Below are 17,113 nucleotides of genomic sequence, written 5' to 3'. Positions count from 1 at the left end.
GCCAGACGTTTTCATAAAAGGGATGCCGTGGGTGCCAGCCGATTTAAGCATTTTTGACTGATCTTTCAAGATCCACAGAAAATTATGTGTTTGGACTATGGAAATACACATACTACCAAATGAAAGATTGGACTCTCATCTTTCATCAGAAAAAAAAGTTTGTTTCTACCTTATTCTGTTTTTCAGTAATCAACAATAGAAAATGGTTAGTTTCACCTCTGTTTTGAAAAAACGTCTTTTAACGTCTTTGGCACTCCATAGGATTTTACTAAACGTTATATAACGTTTTTGGCAGTCAAAGAGTTAATTATGACAGTAGGAATGCAATGTTTTGTGTGAGGAAATTTAAGTATGCTTGAAAATTGCAGTTTGTTTAATAATAGGTAACCCCATAAACCAATATGTCAATATGCATGATTAAAGCTTTTCATAAAGAGCAATGAACCATATTTTGTAAAATGATGTCCCTTGTTAGAGAAAAGTTGTGCAATAACTAACTGAACTGTTGAACTTGTGCTTTCAAAAGTTTTAAGTTTAATCTTTGTTCGTATTTAAAACAGTCACAAAATGCACCAGTTTTTTATGGGGTTCAAAATTTTAATTACCAAGTACTCATATTACAAGAGTCTCGAGTAAGTGTTGGTTGAACAGCTACCCGATGGTGTTTGAAATGTGTGGATTTGTATTAGAATTAAAAAAAACTGATAAATATTCAACTGTTGTGAAAGGAGTTTGCCTGCGGTTTATCCCTTTGAATGAAAGCCAATCGCCCTCTTTCGCGCCATTCGCTACGAGCAGGAAGTGGACCTGGTCACGTGACGTTCTGTGACCCAGCAGCTTTCCCGCCACGGAGAAGGCCCGCCTTTTCCGCGCTCAAACTGGCGACGCGATTGGTCGACGACGACGTCAGACTCGCGCCACTTCTCAGCGGCGAGCTCGAGAGGACAACCAGTGACTTTCTGCCAGCATCAACACGATCACTCGAATAACGACAAAAAGGCGGAATTGGTTGAAACGCTCGCATCGCTCGACCTCCGGGATTGTGGAATTAAATCCTGTCGGCAGTAGATATGGCGCGCAAAGATTACGCGGCGGAGAAAGGTAGGGGTCGCTCACCAGCGGCATGGCTGCAACAGGTTGGCATGAACAAGTCCTAGAAACTCATTATCGCGATACCCTCTTAATTTGAAAACAAAATGAAGTTTCTTAAACATTCCAGAAAACAAAATGGAGTTTCCTTAGATTCCAATGTAAACGTGTGTTTGGTTTAGCAAATTATGTTGTAGTCAGTCCTCGTGTGTACAATACGTATAAGATGTTGTTGTTTAAAGTGTATTAGAAAACGAATAAGTGGTCAAAAAAGCAATGAAGTTGTTAAAACATAGCGACCGTCAGTAAGTTTAGTAGTCATGCTTCTTTGGCGTGTGGGTGGGGGTTGTGACTGTTCACTGACCCGGATGAGACCACAGGAACAAAGGGAGCAGGCGTTCAGCGAGCACATGTCCAACCACTTGTAGTCTAGTCACTTGCTACCAAGTTACTGTTCGGCCAATTTAACTCACCTTTTTCCTCCCCACTTGCACAACATGCTAGATTGCAAAAATAGTCCGGCTAACACTGTTCACTTGCTGTTTAAAAAGTAGCTTCCGATTCACCGTTCAATACAAATGCAGCTACGTTAGCATGCCAGCCAACTAGTCATGTTAAAAGTTGAAAAACTTTCTTTTGAAGACTATTTCCTGGTCAACTGTGTAAGTAGACGCACATGAATGTGTATATTATAGCATTTGAATCACAATAGGTGCAGCTGATTTTTTTTGTCATTGGTTGAAAGTTGAATGACTTACTTTGAGTCAACTTACCTGGTTAATAGTATAATTTGTAGCACATGTAAAAGCACCCCGAATGGTAAATACACAAGTTGTTACAATCGAAAAAAACATTTCGGTGGGTGTAACCCAAAATGCTTTTCACTCCACTAATAAACATGCTATAGTTAAAGTTCAAGTGTTGGTGAGGTTATTGTTTTTTATTATTATTTTTAGGTAATTTAATTGAAACCGCCTTGACAACCAGTTTACGACTAGAAACCGGAGCAGCGCTATTTCTCCTCGCGGAGCAGCCGCGCAAGGATATCGACGGTAACGAGGCGCCAAAGCCATGTGCTGCTTTGTTTACAAAAACATCATCCAGCTCAGAAACGCCAAAGCTGCGCGGCGAGAACCGAACTATGTCGTCAAAGTGCGCGGGCCGCTTCCCTTTCTCGGCTCCGTGCTCGGTGACGCTCGCTTGTGACGCGGGACTGAAGGTTTGTTTGTACTTAAGGGGCTTTAAAGAAGTGCTGGCTGTGTTTTTGCCCCTTCCAAAAAAAAAACATGGACCCCGAAGTGAGCGCGCGCGTGTGTTGTGTATTGTCATCCTCATCCGGAAGCAGATTCGCAGCATAATGACTGTTATTTAACCTCGAAACCTACGAGAAAACAAGCCACGGTGGTTTTGAGTCGTCTTTTGTACCGACGGTGGTAGTTTTTAAGAGGCACTAAATGCGATAGTGACTCATCGAGAATACAGGATGCCATGTTACTCAACAAAGAGGAGGAGGAGGAGGGGGTCGTGTCGTCGCAAAACAACAAATTAGCTCCCAGCGTGGAGGCCCCTCTGCGGCTTCTCATCAACGTCTTTAAGCGCCCCAGTTTCATTGTAATGTGTCTGCGCATGAAAAAAAAAGGGGGTCGGAACAATGTTTGATTTCGTCTGTTTTTTTCGACTTTGTGTTCCTTTACAGATAAATGCAAGAGGTTCCTGCAGGAGTTTTACTCCGAGGATGACAATGGGAAGAAGGTGTTCAAATACGGAGCGCAACTCGTGAGTACATGTAATATTACTTGTCGTTTATGATATTGCGTTGAAGGGTTTTTGATGGAACATTTCAAAGAAACAATGAAAGTTTGTTGAAAATAGACATTTGGATTTGAACTTCTTTTTAATAGAAAATGGAGTGCTGCATAGTGCTTTTAAAGTATATGTGTATTGTCCAACTTTTTTTTTTATGGACTTGAATTCCCCACCCAAGCATTAAATTTGTTTATGTGCTTTATTCTGTTATTTTCTTATGGAGAGATTAAAATTAGGGATGTTAGATCAAATTTCATAACATTTTACAGATAAAACAATACGCTGTATCCCTGTATAGTGTATCTCCTTAAAAATGCATAAAATGAACGGCAGTTTTCTATTCTTTATTTCTAATTTTTTAGTTCTTGAATGTGGAACGGCCACGAGGCTGTTGCGACTACTGATAACTTAAAATAAAACTGGCTATGACCTGGTTTATGGTACCCACACATCACTAAATAAAATACACGGTCATCAACTTTCTTTCTCTGCTGTGAACAAAAACAATTCTAATCATGTAACACCAGCAAAATAGGTGCAGTGTTTTAATCAGCAACTAGGATGGATTATCAGTTTATAATCAATTAATCATTCCAAAACCTTAGTAAATATTCTCAGATTTCTATTGACCGCCATGAAAACAGACTGATTCTGTTTTTCATTTTCAAATATACTGTATACTTTTACTTTGGAAAACAAAGATAAAAAAAAAAAATCTGATTTGGACATGTTACGGACCAAACTAGTGCGTTTTCTGCAACATCAATTTAAAATAGGTTTTTAACAAAGCAATCATTTATTTATTTATTTTTTCATTGAAAATCATTAGTTGCAGACCTTACCTTATGACAAAAATAGTCGGGTTTGATTATAATTGTCTGAAAGAAGAAGGAGAAGCTTTTAGTGCTATCGTCGCTAATTGTTCGCGTGCCTCCAGGTGGCGCTGGCGCACAGAGAGCAGGTGTCTCTCTATGTGGACCTGGATGACGTGGCTGAGGAAGACCCCGAGTTGGTGGAGAGCGTCTGCGAAAACGCCAAGCGCTACACGGGCCTCTTTGCCGACGCCGTTCACGAACTGCTGCCCGAGTACAAAGAACGAGACGTAAGCGGAACCAGCGCAGCTCGCTGCTTCGTGTGTATTAACAAGACGTACTTTTACATCGTCTTGTCCAGATTGTGGCCAAAGATGCACTGGATGTCTACATCGAACACCGGCTGATGATGGAACAGAGGTCACGCGACCCCGAAGACGCGCGCAACGCTCGAAACCAGTACCCGGCGGAGCTCATGAGGAGATTGTACGTTTCTGGGTTAATACAGTGGAATTGATAATTGAATCTGTTTGGACTCTTTTGCTGCCATTGACGGCTATAGACTAGGGGTGCGATTTGATTCAGAATTGATTTTTGATTAAGAACGATTTTTTCTTCAAAATGATTTGATCTAAATAATTTTTGCTTCATTCTATAGAGGTACAAGGAATTGTAATGATCTACTCCTTTCTGACTCGCTAATGCTAATTAGCGCGCTACTCGCGGCACTTTTGTCACTCAAAAGAACGGCTCCACACTGCAAAAAAAAAACTGTTATTGGAATAACTTGATTGTGACTTTTTCCTTCTACTCTCTAATGTGGCTACAACTTAACAGTGTATTAGACCACGTGGAACCACACTGCCCCTAAGTGGCCAAATCGAGTACAACATGAACAGCGCTCCAAATAAAGGCACGCACAGACAAAGGCAAGACAGTATAAAATAATTTGGGGGGGGGGGCATTTAAAATAGATTCTGAATCGCGATCCTTATGAGAATCGATTTTTTTTTTTGATTTTTTTTTTCTGGCACACCCCTACTATAGACGTCAAAGATCTATTTGCACTGGGCTGGATCCGATGAACGTGTTTTTCTTCCCAGCGAGGTGTACTTCAAGCCCCCCAGCATAGCAAAGCATAAAGTGGTGCGCGACGTGCGGGCCGACAGCATCGGGCACCTGGTGACCGTCCGAGGTATCATAACCCGCGCCACTGAGGTCAAGCCCATGATGGCGGTGGCCACGTACACGTGTGACCAGTGCGGCGCCGAGACGTATCAACCGGTAAGGCCCGCAATTTTTCACAGTCTGGGGCCAAGACGCACTTCCTCCGCTCATCGTCTCGCTTTCGTGCAGATCCAATCGTCATCCTTCATGCCCCTCGTCATGTGTCCCAGCCAAGAGTGCATGACCAACAAATCTGGAGGTCGCCTCTACCTGCAGACCAGAGGCTCCAAGTTTGTCAAATTCCAAGAACTTCGGATTCAGGAGCATGTAAGCACATTTTGGACCGCCTGGAATTGATGTCGGCATTTTCTTGTCTTAAGTTTTCCATCTACAGAGCAAGGTTATCTTAATTGGTTTTTATTTCATTTAGATTTTTTTCCTTTAATTTTTAGAGGTTCAAAATTAGCTTTTTTTATTTATTTTAATTTTAAAAAAAATACTATTTATTTCATTTAGTTAGGGGAGAGAAACTTTTTTTTTTTTTTAAATGTAATCCGTTATTTTCCGGTAACTTCTTAACAACCTTTCCACAGAGTGACCAGGTGCCCGTCGGCAACATCCCGAGAAGTATGTCCGTGTACGCACGTGGTGAAAACACACGCCTCGCCCAACCGGGCGACCACGTGGCCATCACGGGAATCTTCCTGCCACTTCTGCGCACCGGCTTCAAACAGGTCACGCAGGTACCGTAGACACATTTTCATTTCTTTGACCAATGGGGTTCTTTGAGATCTTTGTGGGAAGCGTCTTGAAATCTTATCATCTTAAAAATGCAATTTTGTCCTTAGGGTCTTCTGTCCGAGACTTACATGGAAGCTCACACCATCACGCTCATGAACAAGACCGAGGATGACGAGTTAGGAAACGAGGAGCTGACCGAAGAAGAACTGCGCAGCATCACCGGTACAAGTTTCCGTCGGCGTGGTGCGATGTTGTTTTGTTGAAAGGAACCAACAGGATTATTATTATTTATTTATTTTTTGTAGAGGAAGGCTTCTACGAGAAACTGTCTGGATCAATCGCACCGGAGATTTATGGCCACGAGGATGTGAAGAAGGCCCTGCTTTTGCTTCTGGTCGGAGGTGTGCAACAAGCTCCTAAAGGCATGAAGATCAGAGGTGAGGGCGCCCTCTAGTGTTATGCAAGCACTTAATAGGGAAGTTTTCTTTACGATAATGTTCTATGCAGCCCTACTAGTAGTCTAAACACGATATTGTGATAAATATTGCGCTTGTGGAATATGAATTAAGCAGCAGCAACATCCACCCGTTTTTATCCATCTCAGGGGGCGGCCATTTTGCCACTTGCTGTCGACTGAAAATGACATCGCAGTTGCTTAGGTAGCGACCAGTCGCGGTTCAATTTGTGACTGTCACGTGACCGAACTCGGAAACGAGGTCCCGTGTTTAGACTAGTAATACGCATACAACAGTGTGTGTAAAAATTGTTTTAAAAAAAAAAGACTTACAGGGATGCTTAACTCATTTAGTCATTTTCAGCAGTAATAATGTAATAATTTGTCCAGAATGAATTTGGTAACTTCATTATTTTTCATGTTCAATTAATACCTCTAAAAACATATTTTTCCACTTGCTGATGAATCACGGCTCACTTGTTTTCTAGGTTTTGTCATGTGATGTTGGCAAACTGAGCCATGATTGGTTATCCCTTTTAAGTTGAATAAATTTGCATTTCATTTTTGGTAACTTTTTATTTATATCTCTTTGACTGCCAAAGACGTTAAATAACGTTTAGTAAAATCCTATGGAGGAGTGCCAAAGACGTTAAAAGACGTTTGTTTCAAAACAGAGGTGAAACTAACCATTTTCTATTGTGGATTACTGAAAAACGGAATAAGGTAGAAACAAACTTTTTTTTTTTCTGATGAAAGATTAGAGTCCAATCTTTTTTTGGTAGTATGTGTGTTTCCATAGTCCAAACACATACTTTTCTATGGACCTTGAAAGATCAGTCAAAATGCTTAAAATCGGCTGGCACCCACGGCATCCCTTTTCTGAAAACGTCTGGCAGTCAAAGAGTTAAATATATATATATATATATATATATATATATATATATATATATATATATATATATATATATATATATATATATATATATATATATATATATATATATATATATATATATATATATATATATATTTAAGGACTTAATTCTTAAAAAATTTTATGCCTACAGTGTCTTTCTATTAAATATGAAAAAGATTGTTTGATCTTTGATATGATTTTTTTTTTAACCGCTTTCATGCACATTGTTTTTCTGCTTTTTTTTTGCACGCATCAGGTTAACCATAAGGAATAGCTGAAACAAAATATGACGCCCAGAAAATATCGATTGTTGTTTAGTCCGTTTTTATACTACAAAATTTCTACAAGGAAATGTATTTGTCTTAAAGGCTAAAATAATACAGTACAAAAAGATAGAAAATGGAGTGCCGCCACAACAACGCCTCTGACTCGTATACATTAAAACTACTTTTAAGACTTTGAACTTCTGTCAAAATGTTTTCCTATTTCTTTCCGTAATGTCCCATCTTGACGCGCGTCCTGCAATGTCCACTCAGGCAACATCAACATCTGCTTAATGGGAGATCCTGGAGTAGCCAAATCCCAGCTGTTGTGCTACATCGACCGCCTGGCTCCTCGCAGTAAGTGCCCCAAATCATTTTCAGATAATCACGCATGTGTATTGTGGGTAACCCTCATCGTCGCCTTCAGGCCAGTACACGACGGGCCGAGGTTCATCCGGAGTGGGCTTGACGGCAGCTGTGATGCGAGACCCCCTGACGGGCGAGATGACCCTGGAAGGCGGCGCCCTGGTGCTGGCCGACCAGGGCGTGTGCTGCATCGACGAGTTTGACAAAATGGCTGACGCCGACCGCACGGCCATCCACGAAGTGATGGAGCAACAGACCATCTCCATCGCCAAGGTAAACTCTTCTTCTTCTTCTTTTTTTAATTGATATTTTGGAGGAGTCCTAACGCCCCGCCCGCCTAAACAGGCCGGCATCATGACCTCCCTGAACGCCCGCTGCTCCATCCTGGCCGCCGCCAACCCGGCGTACGGCCGCTACAACCCCAAGAAGAGCATTGAGCAGAACGTCCAGCTGCCGGCCGCGCTGCTCTCGCGTTTCGACCTGCTGTGGCTCATCCAGGACAAGCCGGACGCCGACTCGGACCTGCGTCTGGCCCAGCACATCACTTACGTACACCAGCACTGCCGCCAGCCGCCCACACACTTCACCCCCATCGACATGAAGCTTATGAGGTGTGTGGGGGTTATTTACAGTTGACATTAAAATCTAGCGCTGGGTTTAAAAAAAATCAAATAATCTATTGAATCAATTTTCCTTTTCGAGCCTCATATCGATTCCTAAAACCATGAATCGATTATTTTAACATTCACTTACAGCCATTTTCACTGAAGCAACCCCCTTCGCTCCCGGCTGTTTTACTGGATGTTAACAGACTGATGTTGCAAGTCCCACAGAATATTGTGTTCTATTGCTATAAAAACATGGAACCTACCGAAAGAAAGATTAGCGTATCTTCTTTCATCGTGACAAAAGCATATTTGTATCTGTTTTTAGCATAGTAGAATATAGCTAAGTTTCATCATCATTTACAAATCTGTTCAAATTAGTTAGGTTGCAACATGGCCCTGATTGATCTCTTATGCTCTGATGCCACCTGCTGGCCGTTTTTTGTAACTACCATTGCTTTAAGCGACCTCTTCAGGTCAACCTTCTGTATGCTCTAGCATTTAAAAAAAAAAAATATAAAGACATTTTTGGGACCATGGAAATATTTCAAATAGGTTTTTATACGTTTTTGGGAGCAAATGAGTTAATCTCTTTTTCCCATAAATTTCTAAGATAGAATTTTAAATTACGATTAAAAAAAAAAGTATTTTAATGTTTTCTTTACATTAACTGTTCACATGAATAGTATTTTCTTACATTTATGAAAGACCTGACTTATTGTACTTAAGCACAATTTGGAATCTTTTTAATTTATATTTAGAATTATGAAAATATTTTAATCTGATCTGTGTCAATGCCAATGTTTGTGTCACACTCGTTTACTTCCTCCACAAAATTTAATTTAGACTTTAACATTTGCGGAGCTTTTATCATGTCCTTGATATTTAAGAAGACTTGATTCTCTATATATATTTTAATTTTTTTAAGTTGGGAAGTGGCATGTTTTGAGTGAGGCTTGTTCTAGTGCAGCTAATGTGTGTCTTTCTCCAATTCCCGTCAGACGTTACATTTCCGTGTGTAAGAAGAAGCAGCCGGTGGTTCCCGAGTCGCTGGCCGACTACATCACCGCCGCCTACGTGGAGATGAGGAAGGAGGCGCGGGTCAGCAAGGACACCACCTTCACCTCAGCCCGCACGCTCCTCTCCATTCTCCGACTCGCCACCGCGCTGGTGAGAATAATATTGGTCACACACATTTTTCTGTCTTGATTTGTGACGATTTGGTTGACTGCATAATTACTGACCTGAAGACTCTTCGATCGGTTTTCATTAGTGGTTCAGTGTGAGCTAAAGTGCTTACAGTGCAGGTAGTGATGAAAAGCCAATCTACTGCACCGTGAGCACTTGTTTCCCACGCTGGACAAAAACAAATGGAATGCAAGTTCTCTCATAGTTCTTAAGATGTCTTCACATTCGGTTTGCCTCTGGCTGCGAAAAGTGCTGTTTGTGCAGGTAGCATTATGGGCCTACTGCAGAATCAGCACTTCCTGCAGCTGAGTGGCGCTGCACTGCAACTGTGTGTCCACCAGGTGTCGCACTCCCTCCATTCCCCATGTGCGGAACATCCGCGATGGTCCAAGCGCGCTTAGCTTTGCAGGGTGGGCAGTCAGCCCCTGTGTGCCAGCTGTGCAAACCCATGCAAAACTGAGCGCGCTCGGAAGTGACATCATCATAATCCCGTCGAGAGAGACTAGCTGGTGTTGAGAGGCGGAGACTTGGGCAATTGCCGGCCATCCCAGAGGGCATTGCACTTGTCTCGGTCTGACAGTGCCGGCACAGCGCAGCCGACTTCATCAAGAAGCTACAAAGTCACCGAGCGGCCATGTGGGATTTTGTTCCGATCTCAGTACTTAAAAGTAATTGTACTCAAGTATGTATGATGGATGGCTGGATGGATGGATGGAGTATCTGTGGAGCGCAAGATATAAATAAAAATGTCACAATTATTGTTAGGACTGCTCGATTATGGGAAAAAATAATAATTGTGATTATTCAAATGGTTATTTTTCGGTACAAAACAAGAAAATGTTTAAATATTAAAACCAATTTAAAAAAAAAAAAATAGAAGCACTATAATTCTGTAAATTCATTTTAGACCAAACAGAATTTATAATATTTATTTATTTATGTTGGCAAATAACTTGTGCACTGTCCAGTGGGACGACTACGTTTTTGGTACAAAACAAGCTAATATTTAAAAACAAAAACATTTAAGACAAATAAAATCCTTTGAAACACTATTTATTAGGCAAGTTCCTTTTGGATGGAACAAAACTGATTTAAAAAAATAAAAAATTTAAGGTGCAAATGTCTAAATTCAAACGACTCAAAAATTTGTATTAATAATCTTTTTGGCAATTTATGCTGATTTTGTAATTGTGGAGTGTAATAATTGTAATTATTTCTTGATTAATTGCACATCCCTAACTGTTGTTAATAAATTGCATTGGGCTCTTTGCACAGCTCAACTCCTTTTGTATCCTGTCTTTCATGATCGGACAAACTGATTAATCCAGGTGTGTCTGGCCATTGTCGTCGTGGTTACTGAGGTCAGGCACACCTGGATTAATCAGTTTGTCCACTCATGAAAGACAGGAAATGAAGGAGTGGTATCGAGCCCATTTCCAAACGACTGTTCATTTTACAGTAAATTTTATGTAAAAATTAATCCCTGGAAACTCGTGTATGAAAATAACTGACAGATGAAAACAAAGGACTTTTTTGCTATGTAGTCTGTTTTATAAACGTAGAACAAAAGATGTTTTTTTTTTTTTACCTTTCGTTCACAAAGTAGGCCCATGCCAACTTAACTGCATCCCATCAAGGAAATGGGATCTAAAACAGGAAGTGGAAACATATTGGTGGTTCTTTGATGCCAACTGTAATGACGTCACGTGATCTGCTGCTGTCTTATTAATTTTCCCGGCCATTTTGTGAGCCACGCCAGACACTCAAATCACACTCCATTTTTCCCATAACGTCTTCTCCCCATGCAGGCCCGCCTCCGCTTGATGGACGGCGTGGAGAAGGAGGACGTCAACGAGGCCATGAGACTGATGGAGATGTCAAAAGACTCGCTGCAAACCGACAAGTCCAGCAACGCGAGGTTTGACGCCAACTTTTAACGACTGCTTAGAACAAGTGCCCGCAGGTCCCCCAACCCTCAAAAAAAAAAAGTCCTTTACGAGTTTCTCGCATACCATTTAGAAGCTGCATGTCCTGCAGGAAGCTGTAAATTTATTTTATGGACGGAGCCGCATGTTCAAATGTTTAAATTAAATGACTCGCCCTCTGCAACGTGGCTGTAGTCTGAAATGTCCACCGTTCACATTTGGGTCCTCATGATTGGTCCACAGGACTCAGCGCCCGGCCGACGTCATCTTCTCCCTGGTGCGCGAACTGGCCGCGGAGGGCGCGACGGGCCGCGGCGGCGTGGTGCGCATGTCGGAGGCCGAGCAACGGTGTGTGTCGCGGGGCTACACACCCGCCATGTTCCAGGAGGCCCTGGAGGAGTACGAGGAGCTCAACGTGTGGCAGATCAACCAGGCTCGAACCCGTATCACCTTCGTCTGAGAGGAGCAGGAGACGCTGGCACTTTGAGTTTCCTTCAACATTCTGTTTAAAGTTGAACCTTTTTAGTGTTCGCTTTTTACGAACGCCGCTTGTAAATATGTCAGAACTTATTCCAGCGCTTCATTGAGCTATTCTGTATATTTTTACACATTGTAATGCAATGTTACCTTGATTCTTCTGTTGTGACGCATAGCTATAATAAATTTATCATTCGCTCTTTGCTTTACGATGTGTGAGTGTGTGTGAATGACATTGGAAAAACGCTCATATGAATAAAATGGCGGCTTGCAGGAAACTTAACTGCGTGTGGTGGCAGCTACCAATTACATTACGTTCAGGAGTCTGTTTCAAATACCCTGCAGCATTTTTTTTCTCTCCTGTAACATGTTAAAGACAGATGTTAGTCTGTTTTATCTTTTTTACTCCCGAATGTGCATGTTCCAATTATGCACGTTTATACATGTATTCACAAATTTACACTTTCCGACGGATGTGTTGAAGTTGTCAGGCTTTAGCCCAGATTGAGGCGTTCTCCCCCACCCTCTCCGAAATCCTTTATAGGGCAATCAATACTGGTAATTTAAGATGGACACCACATTGAGGAAGTAGAACAATTTGATTTTTAATTATATTTATATATACACGTATATACACTGCTCCCCAGAAAAAGACAAATCTACCCAATACAGGTATCACCCTGAGAAAACTTTAAAATTTATCTTTTCCCAAAAGTTTCTCCATAGTACTTTATTATTATTTATAGTACTGTAGTCAACTGATCATGTTATTTATATGTTGTATGTGCGCCCCCACTATCTGAACACGGCATTCTGATTAAAATCGAGCAGCAAAAGCCACCCGTAGCCATCTCGGGGCGGCCATTTTGTCACTTGCTGTTCTGAAAATTACATCACAGCCAGGTGCTCAGGAGTCAGGTAATAACCAAACACAGCCCGGCTTCAGACAACAGGTGAGTAAATATTACAAATATCATGACCAAATCCAGAAAAACAGGTGAACCTTAACGTTCATGAGGATACTAACGTCTATTTTAGTCAACAACAGAGGGCGGTACAGGACAAAATGGCCGTGCCCTGAGATTTACGTATGTAATAATCTCATGTATTCTTATCAAAATACCATGTTAGCTTTAGTTTCTATTTTAACAAACATAAATTGAGTTCTCCCTCTCTGGTTCTCTTAGCTCAAATGCTATGTATAGCTCCACGGTCCGAAAGTTGCCCACCCTTGTTTTAATTTTAAAAAAGAATCTCAGCAGCAGGTGTTGCCACAAGTCCAAGAACTAATAAGCACCTTTTTTTTTGGTGCATGCAGACTCTCGTCGTCCATAAATTTTAAGTAGCATGAGGTCGACATCTTTTGATTTTTGTTTTTTTCGTCATCCTGGCAAGTATATCGTGTTAGTCTGCAGCATTTTCCCTCCCAGTTGCACTTTTCTCAGCAGGGCTCTCGCTTTAATGGCCCCCTTTCCACCCCGAGTCGACTTTTACTGGCTGCTTTTTGTTTTTAATTGTCGCCAAAGGCCTCGCGTATAAAAGTGTATTCACAACAAGGGAGGTGTGCTTCAGGATTTTGATCCCCCCCAAATGAGGGAGGGATCCTATTGGATAGCCGCTCCCGGGTTAGGATGAGCCTGACTCACTCAGTATTTAACCTGCCTGCCACATTGTGAGCTGTGAGGACAGCTTCCTGAACCAGGTAAAGTAACCTTTATTCACTGGATTTAATAATTCATGAAACGTGTATTATTGTGCTTGTGGTTGTTACAGGCAAAAATATTGTTCAATTATTATGTAAACAATGGAGCATTTTTAGGCTATAGTGCATGCACAGTAATTAAGTGGTAAAATATTTTTCAAGAAAATTAGAATGTTGATGTTTATTTGCCTATGTTAAATGTTGGAACATTATTTCTTAAATGAAAGTACGTTTTTGTTGTTTATATAGTTTTAAATATTCTTTTTTTTTTTTAAATAAAGTCGCTGTTTACTTACCTACATTAAGAGTTTAAAAAAAAGGTATAATGTTGCCATTTATTTAAACTATTTTGTAAAGAAAAGTATCAAATTAATGATTATTAACTGACAATTATTTTCAATATAGTTTCATATCTGGCAGCTAATTTGACAAAAAAGATTTGAATTGAAATGTGATATGATGATGTAAAATTATCATCATATTTAATTCAATAACTGAAGTCAATAAGGTGTATTATTATGATCATAGTCGAATATGTAATCAAGTACATATAGTATGCATACACAAATGAGTATTGTTAGTTTTTAAAGTTGCTTCAACCTGTTTTCAGGGGTCCAGATGATTTCCTCGTTGTGTTTGTTGGCGGCACTGAGCTGTCTAACATGGCTTCCAGGTAAATTAGAATCATTCTTATGTGACTTGATTTGACATCAAAGTGTCACAAATCGAATCTTGTGAATCTTTTGTTAATGTTCCCTTTTGCAGGCTTTCTGGAGGCCAAATCCTTGCTGACTGCCATCCAGCAGGAAGGTAACACAACATCATCACTTGATCACCAATCGCCCTGTCTACATGCTCTTCATCTTCCTCTTCCTCACTCTCGGGACAGGGTTGGTTCCCGTCGCTGGCGTCGGCCTCGACCCTCAGAAAGCCAACCACTTCCTGAGCCACTCCAGGCCCAAGAGGAACATTGACCCCAAATGGTACCGAGGAAACCCGGACTTCCAGGCCTACTACCGATACTACAGCAGCATCGGACACACTGAGGGGGTAACTCATGTCTGTCTTAATATCTTTGTGGGGACATCCCATTGGCATAATGCATTTCCTAGCCCCTTACCCTAAACTTTATAGAGGACCAAAACTGCCCAAATTAAAAAGGAATAAATGACGAAATAAATAATTAAAGCAACACTAAGGAACTTTCCATTTATGTTGATTATGGCGACGCCATATGGACAAAAGTGGTATTGTTATGTCCGAAGGAAGACCACGTTTCCTATGAGGACAAGCGCATAGCATTGCCATAAAGCAGTCAGCACATTTGTCGTTTTTTTTGTGCGGCAGTGTTCCTACCATCCTCCTCAAAGTTGCTTTGTGCCAGTAAAAATGATACAGACCCCCTCAGGCCATGGCAAATGTACCATATAACTACGTTTAAGTCAATGTTTCATCAGAAGAGTTATGAAAATATTTTATTAAGGTTGAAAAGTTCCTTTGTGCTACTTTAAATGAATAAAAGTGAAAATAAAAACGTACATAAAAAATATAATTCAAAAAGGAAATAAAAACAACTATATATGTAAATATATATAGTCATAAATAAATAAATACAAGTAAAAATAATTGCAAAAATCAAAACAATATATTTTTTAAATATATCAATCAATAAATAAAAAAGCTCTGCTCACATTTTTTTTAATTCATGCTGCAGATGCAGATGTCAGGTTGAAATATTATTCAAATGAGGGGGTGGTCCTAAGCATGTCTTGGATTTGTCCATTGCTGGAGCTCTCCATGCAAGCCGGTGAGACTCCCTTGTTCGCCGACCCGCTCACTCTAAACAGTTTGCAACAGCGGAGCCCAACCCAAGAAACGCTTAGAACTGCCCCCTCAATTTGAATAACATTCCGTCCTGACAAAGCGTCTGCAGCATCATGAAATACATAAATGTGAGCAGAGTGATATTTATTTGTATTTATATATTTATTTTTGTATTTATTTCGACATTTACTTTTATATTTTATTTTATTTTTTTAATCTTGTTTTTTATTTAAATTATTATTTTTAAACTTTTTTATTTATATATATACATATATGTAGCTGATGGTTTATATGCTGGTTTGAGTGACATACATTACAGCTGAAAACACTGAAATAATAAGATGTTGTCATTTTGCTGAGTCATGTGACTAGTTTTTTTTTTCTCTGGCAACTCTAGTTAAACATATGTTTGATAAAAAAAAAACTCTTCATTGTGCGTCCCTCAGCTGTACGAGATCGACAAACTGAGGATGTTGTACCAGCAGATGAGGAACTTGGAGCAAACGTACGGCCCCAACGCCTCGTACTTCCAGAACAAGCTGGGGGTCCCCCAAATCATGTGCGACCCCACCACAGACAAAAAATGCAAGGTGGTGGCCCCCCCTCCTCCTCCCGCACCCATGAAAGGCGTCCCCATGGCCACCGAGCCGCCCGCCACCGAGCCTCCCCCCCTCCCCCGCGCCCCCTCCATCTCCCAGGCGGACGTGCTCTACCTGTGCAACACTAAAGACCCCCTGTGCAAGCCCCACATCGTCTACCTTCCCGCCGGCGCCGTACCCGTCCTCTGCGACCCCCGCTACCACCCCCACTGCGCTCCCCAGAAGGCTCCGCCCGCCCCGGTCTCGGCACCCCAGCCGCCGCCGCCACCGCCCCCTCCCTCGAGGAAATTTGTCCCGCCGCCCGTCCTCGTTAAAAAGTCTCCCCTGCCCGCCCCCATCCACGCATTCAAAGGCATGGAGTACGACTGCGACCCGTACTGGGACCCCGACTGCCTCATCGACCACCCGCCCAGAGCCATCAAAGGGAAAGTCATGGGGCCCCCGCCCCCTCCGCCGCCCCCACCTATCAAAGAGGAGAAGGAGGAACCTGTCGAGGAGCCTGCGCCTCCTCCGCCTCCCATCCAGAAGAAGGCCTTCCCCTTCCCTTACTACTACCCCCACATGCCCTATGACCCCCGCGATGATCTGTACGACCCGGTCCGCTTCCAGTACCCTCAACCGGAAGCACCCGAAGACGAGCCCGAAGACGAGACCCAGTAAAGTCGCTATCAGTTTCAATTGACCCAAAAATTGTAATTTATTTACTACAAACGATGTATTTGTGTTCATCTATCTACGCCGGTGACATATAGTGACAAATGCTCTTTGAGATCATCATCATTGTAGTCCACTTTTTTTCTGACGTCTTTGTTCGGTGGTGTGCTGTGAGGGTTTTCTAATGTAAAATGTGCCTTGGCTCAAATAAAAGTTGGGAAACACAAACGGGGTTAGTTTTGAAAACTCTGTGAAAAAACAAAACAACTACCATACTTTTTGATGGCTTGTATTGCACAATTCCACAAGTAATTGACAAAAGGTTTATACTAGCCTATAGATGCCACAAGATGGTGGCAAATCACTACTTTTCTCTAAATGAAGCTCCTCAACTTACTTCAATATAGTCCTGTGGCAACAAGCTGCCACAAGATAGCAGCAAACCACTACTTTTGTCTAACAACAAACTTACTTCAACATAGTTCCTTGCCACCATAATACCGCCAAAGCTCTACTTTTGTCAAA

At 41.5% G+C, this 17,113-nt stretch overlaps 2 protein-coding genes across 9 annotated transcripts; both read left to right on the top strand.

Annotated features, from left to right (window-relative positions):
• Window positions 1–877: 877 nt before the first annotated feature.
• On the top strand, window positions 878–12,018 carry mcm7 (minichromosome maintenance complex component 7). 2 transcript variants are annotated; one of them, XM_077578882.1, is made up of 15 exons: window positions 878–1,101; window positions 2,786–2,865; window positions 3,833–3,997; window positions 4,069–4,193; window positions 4,811–4,991; window positions 5,064–5,201; window positions 5,468–5,617; window positions 5,723–5,837; window positions 5,921–6,052; window positions 7,522–7,605; window positions 7,676–7,887; window positions 7,960–8,225; window positions 9,221–9,389; window positions 11,216–11,325; window positions 11,576–12,018. In XM_077578882.1, exons 1-15 carry the CDS (start codon window positions 1,071–1,073, stop codon window positions 11,790–11,792), a joined length of 2,175 nt encoding a protein of 724 aa, XP_077435008.1. In that variant the 5' UTR covers window positions 878–1,070; the 3' UTR covers window positions 11,793–12,018. The 2 variants fall into 2 exon arrangements, with proteins under 2 accessions (XP_077435008.1, XP_077435009.1); XM_077578883.1 differs by lacking the exon at window positions 878–1,101 and adding an exon at window positions 2,192–2,308.
• A 586-nt stretch (window positions 12,019–12,604) lies between these two features.
• On the top strand, window positions 12,605–16,816 carry and4 (actinodin4). Of its 7 annotated transcripts, none has more exons than XM_077578113.1 (5): window positions 12,605–12,762; window positions 14,122–14,184; window positions 14,277–14,321; window positions 14,401–14,561; window positions 15,782–16,816. In XM_077578113.1, exons 2-5 carry the CDS (start codon window positions 14,130–14,132, stop codon window positions 16,592–16,594), a joined length of 1,074 nt encoding a protein of 357 aa, XP_077434239.1. In that variant the 5' UTR covers window positions 12,605–12,762; window positions 14,122–14,129; the 3' UTR covers window positions 16,595–16,816. The 7 variants fall into 7 exon arrangements, with proteins under 7 accessions (XP_077434239.1, XP_077434237.1, XP_077434234.1 ...); XM_077578111.1 differs by having other exon boundaries at window positions 13,382–14,184; XM_077578108.1 differs by having other exon boundaries at window positions 13,336–14,184.
• The last annotated feature ends 297 nt before the right edge of the window (window positions 16,817–17,113 follow it).

Source organism: Vanacampus margaritifer, chromosome 10 (genome assembly GCF_051991255.1).
Source record: "Vanacampus margaritifer isolate UIUO_Vmar chromosome 10, RoL_Vmar_1.0, whole genome shotgun sequence".
Lineage (NCBI taxonomy): Eukaryota > Metazoa > Chordata > Actinopteri > Syngnathiformes > Syngnathidae > Vanacampus > Vanacampus margaritifer.
The sequence above is the reverse complement of the archived record's forward strand: the minus strand, read 5'-3'. Positions and strand labels throughout refer to the sequence as shown.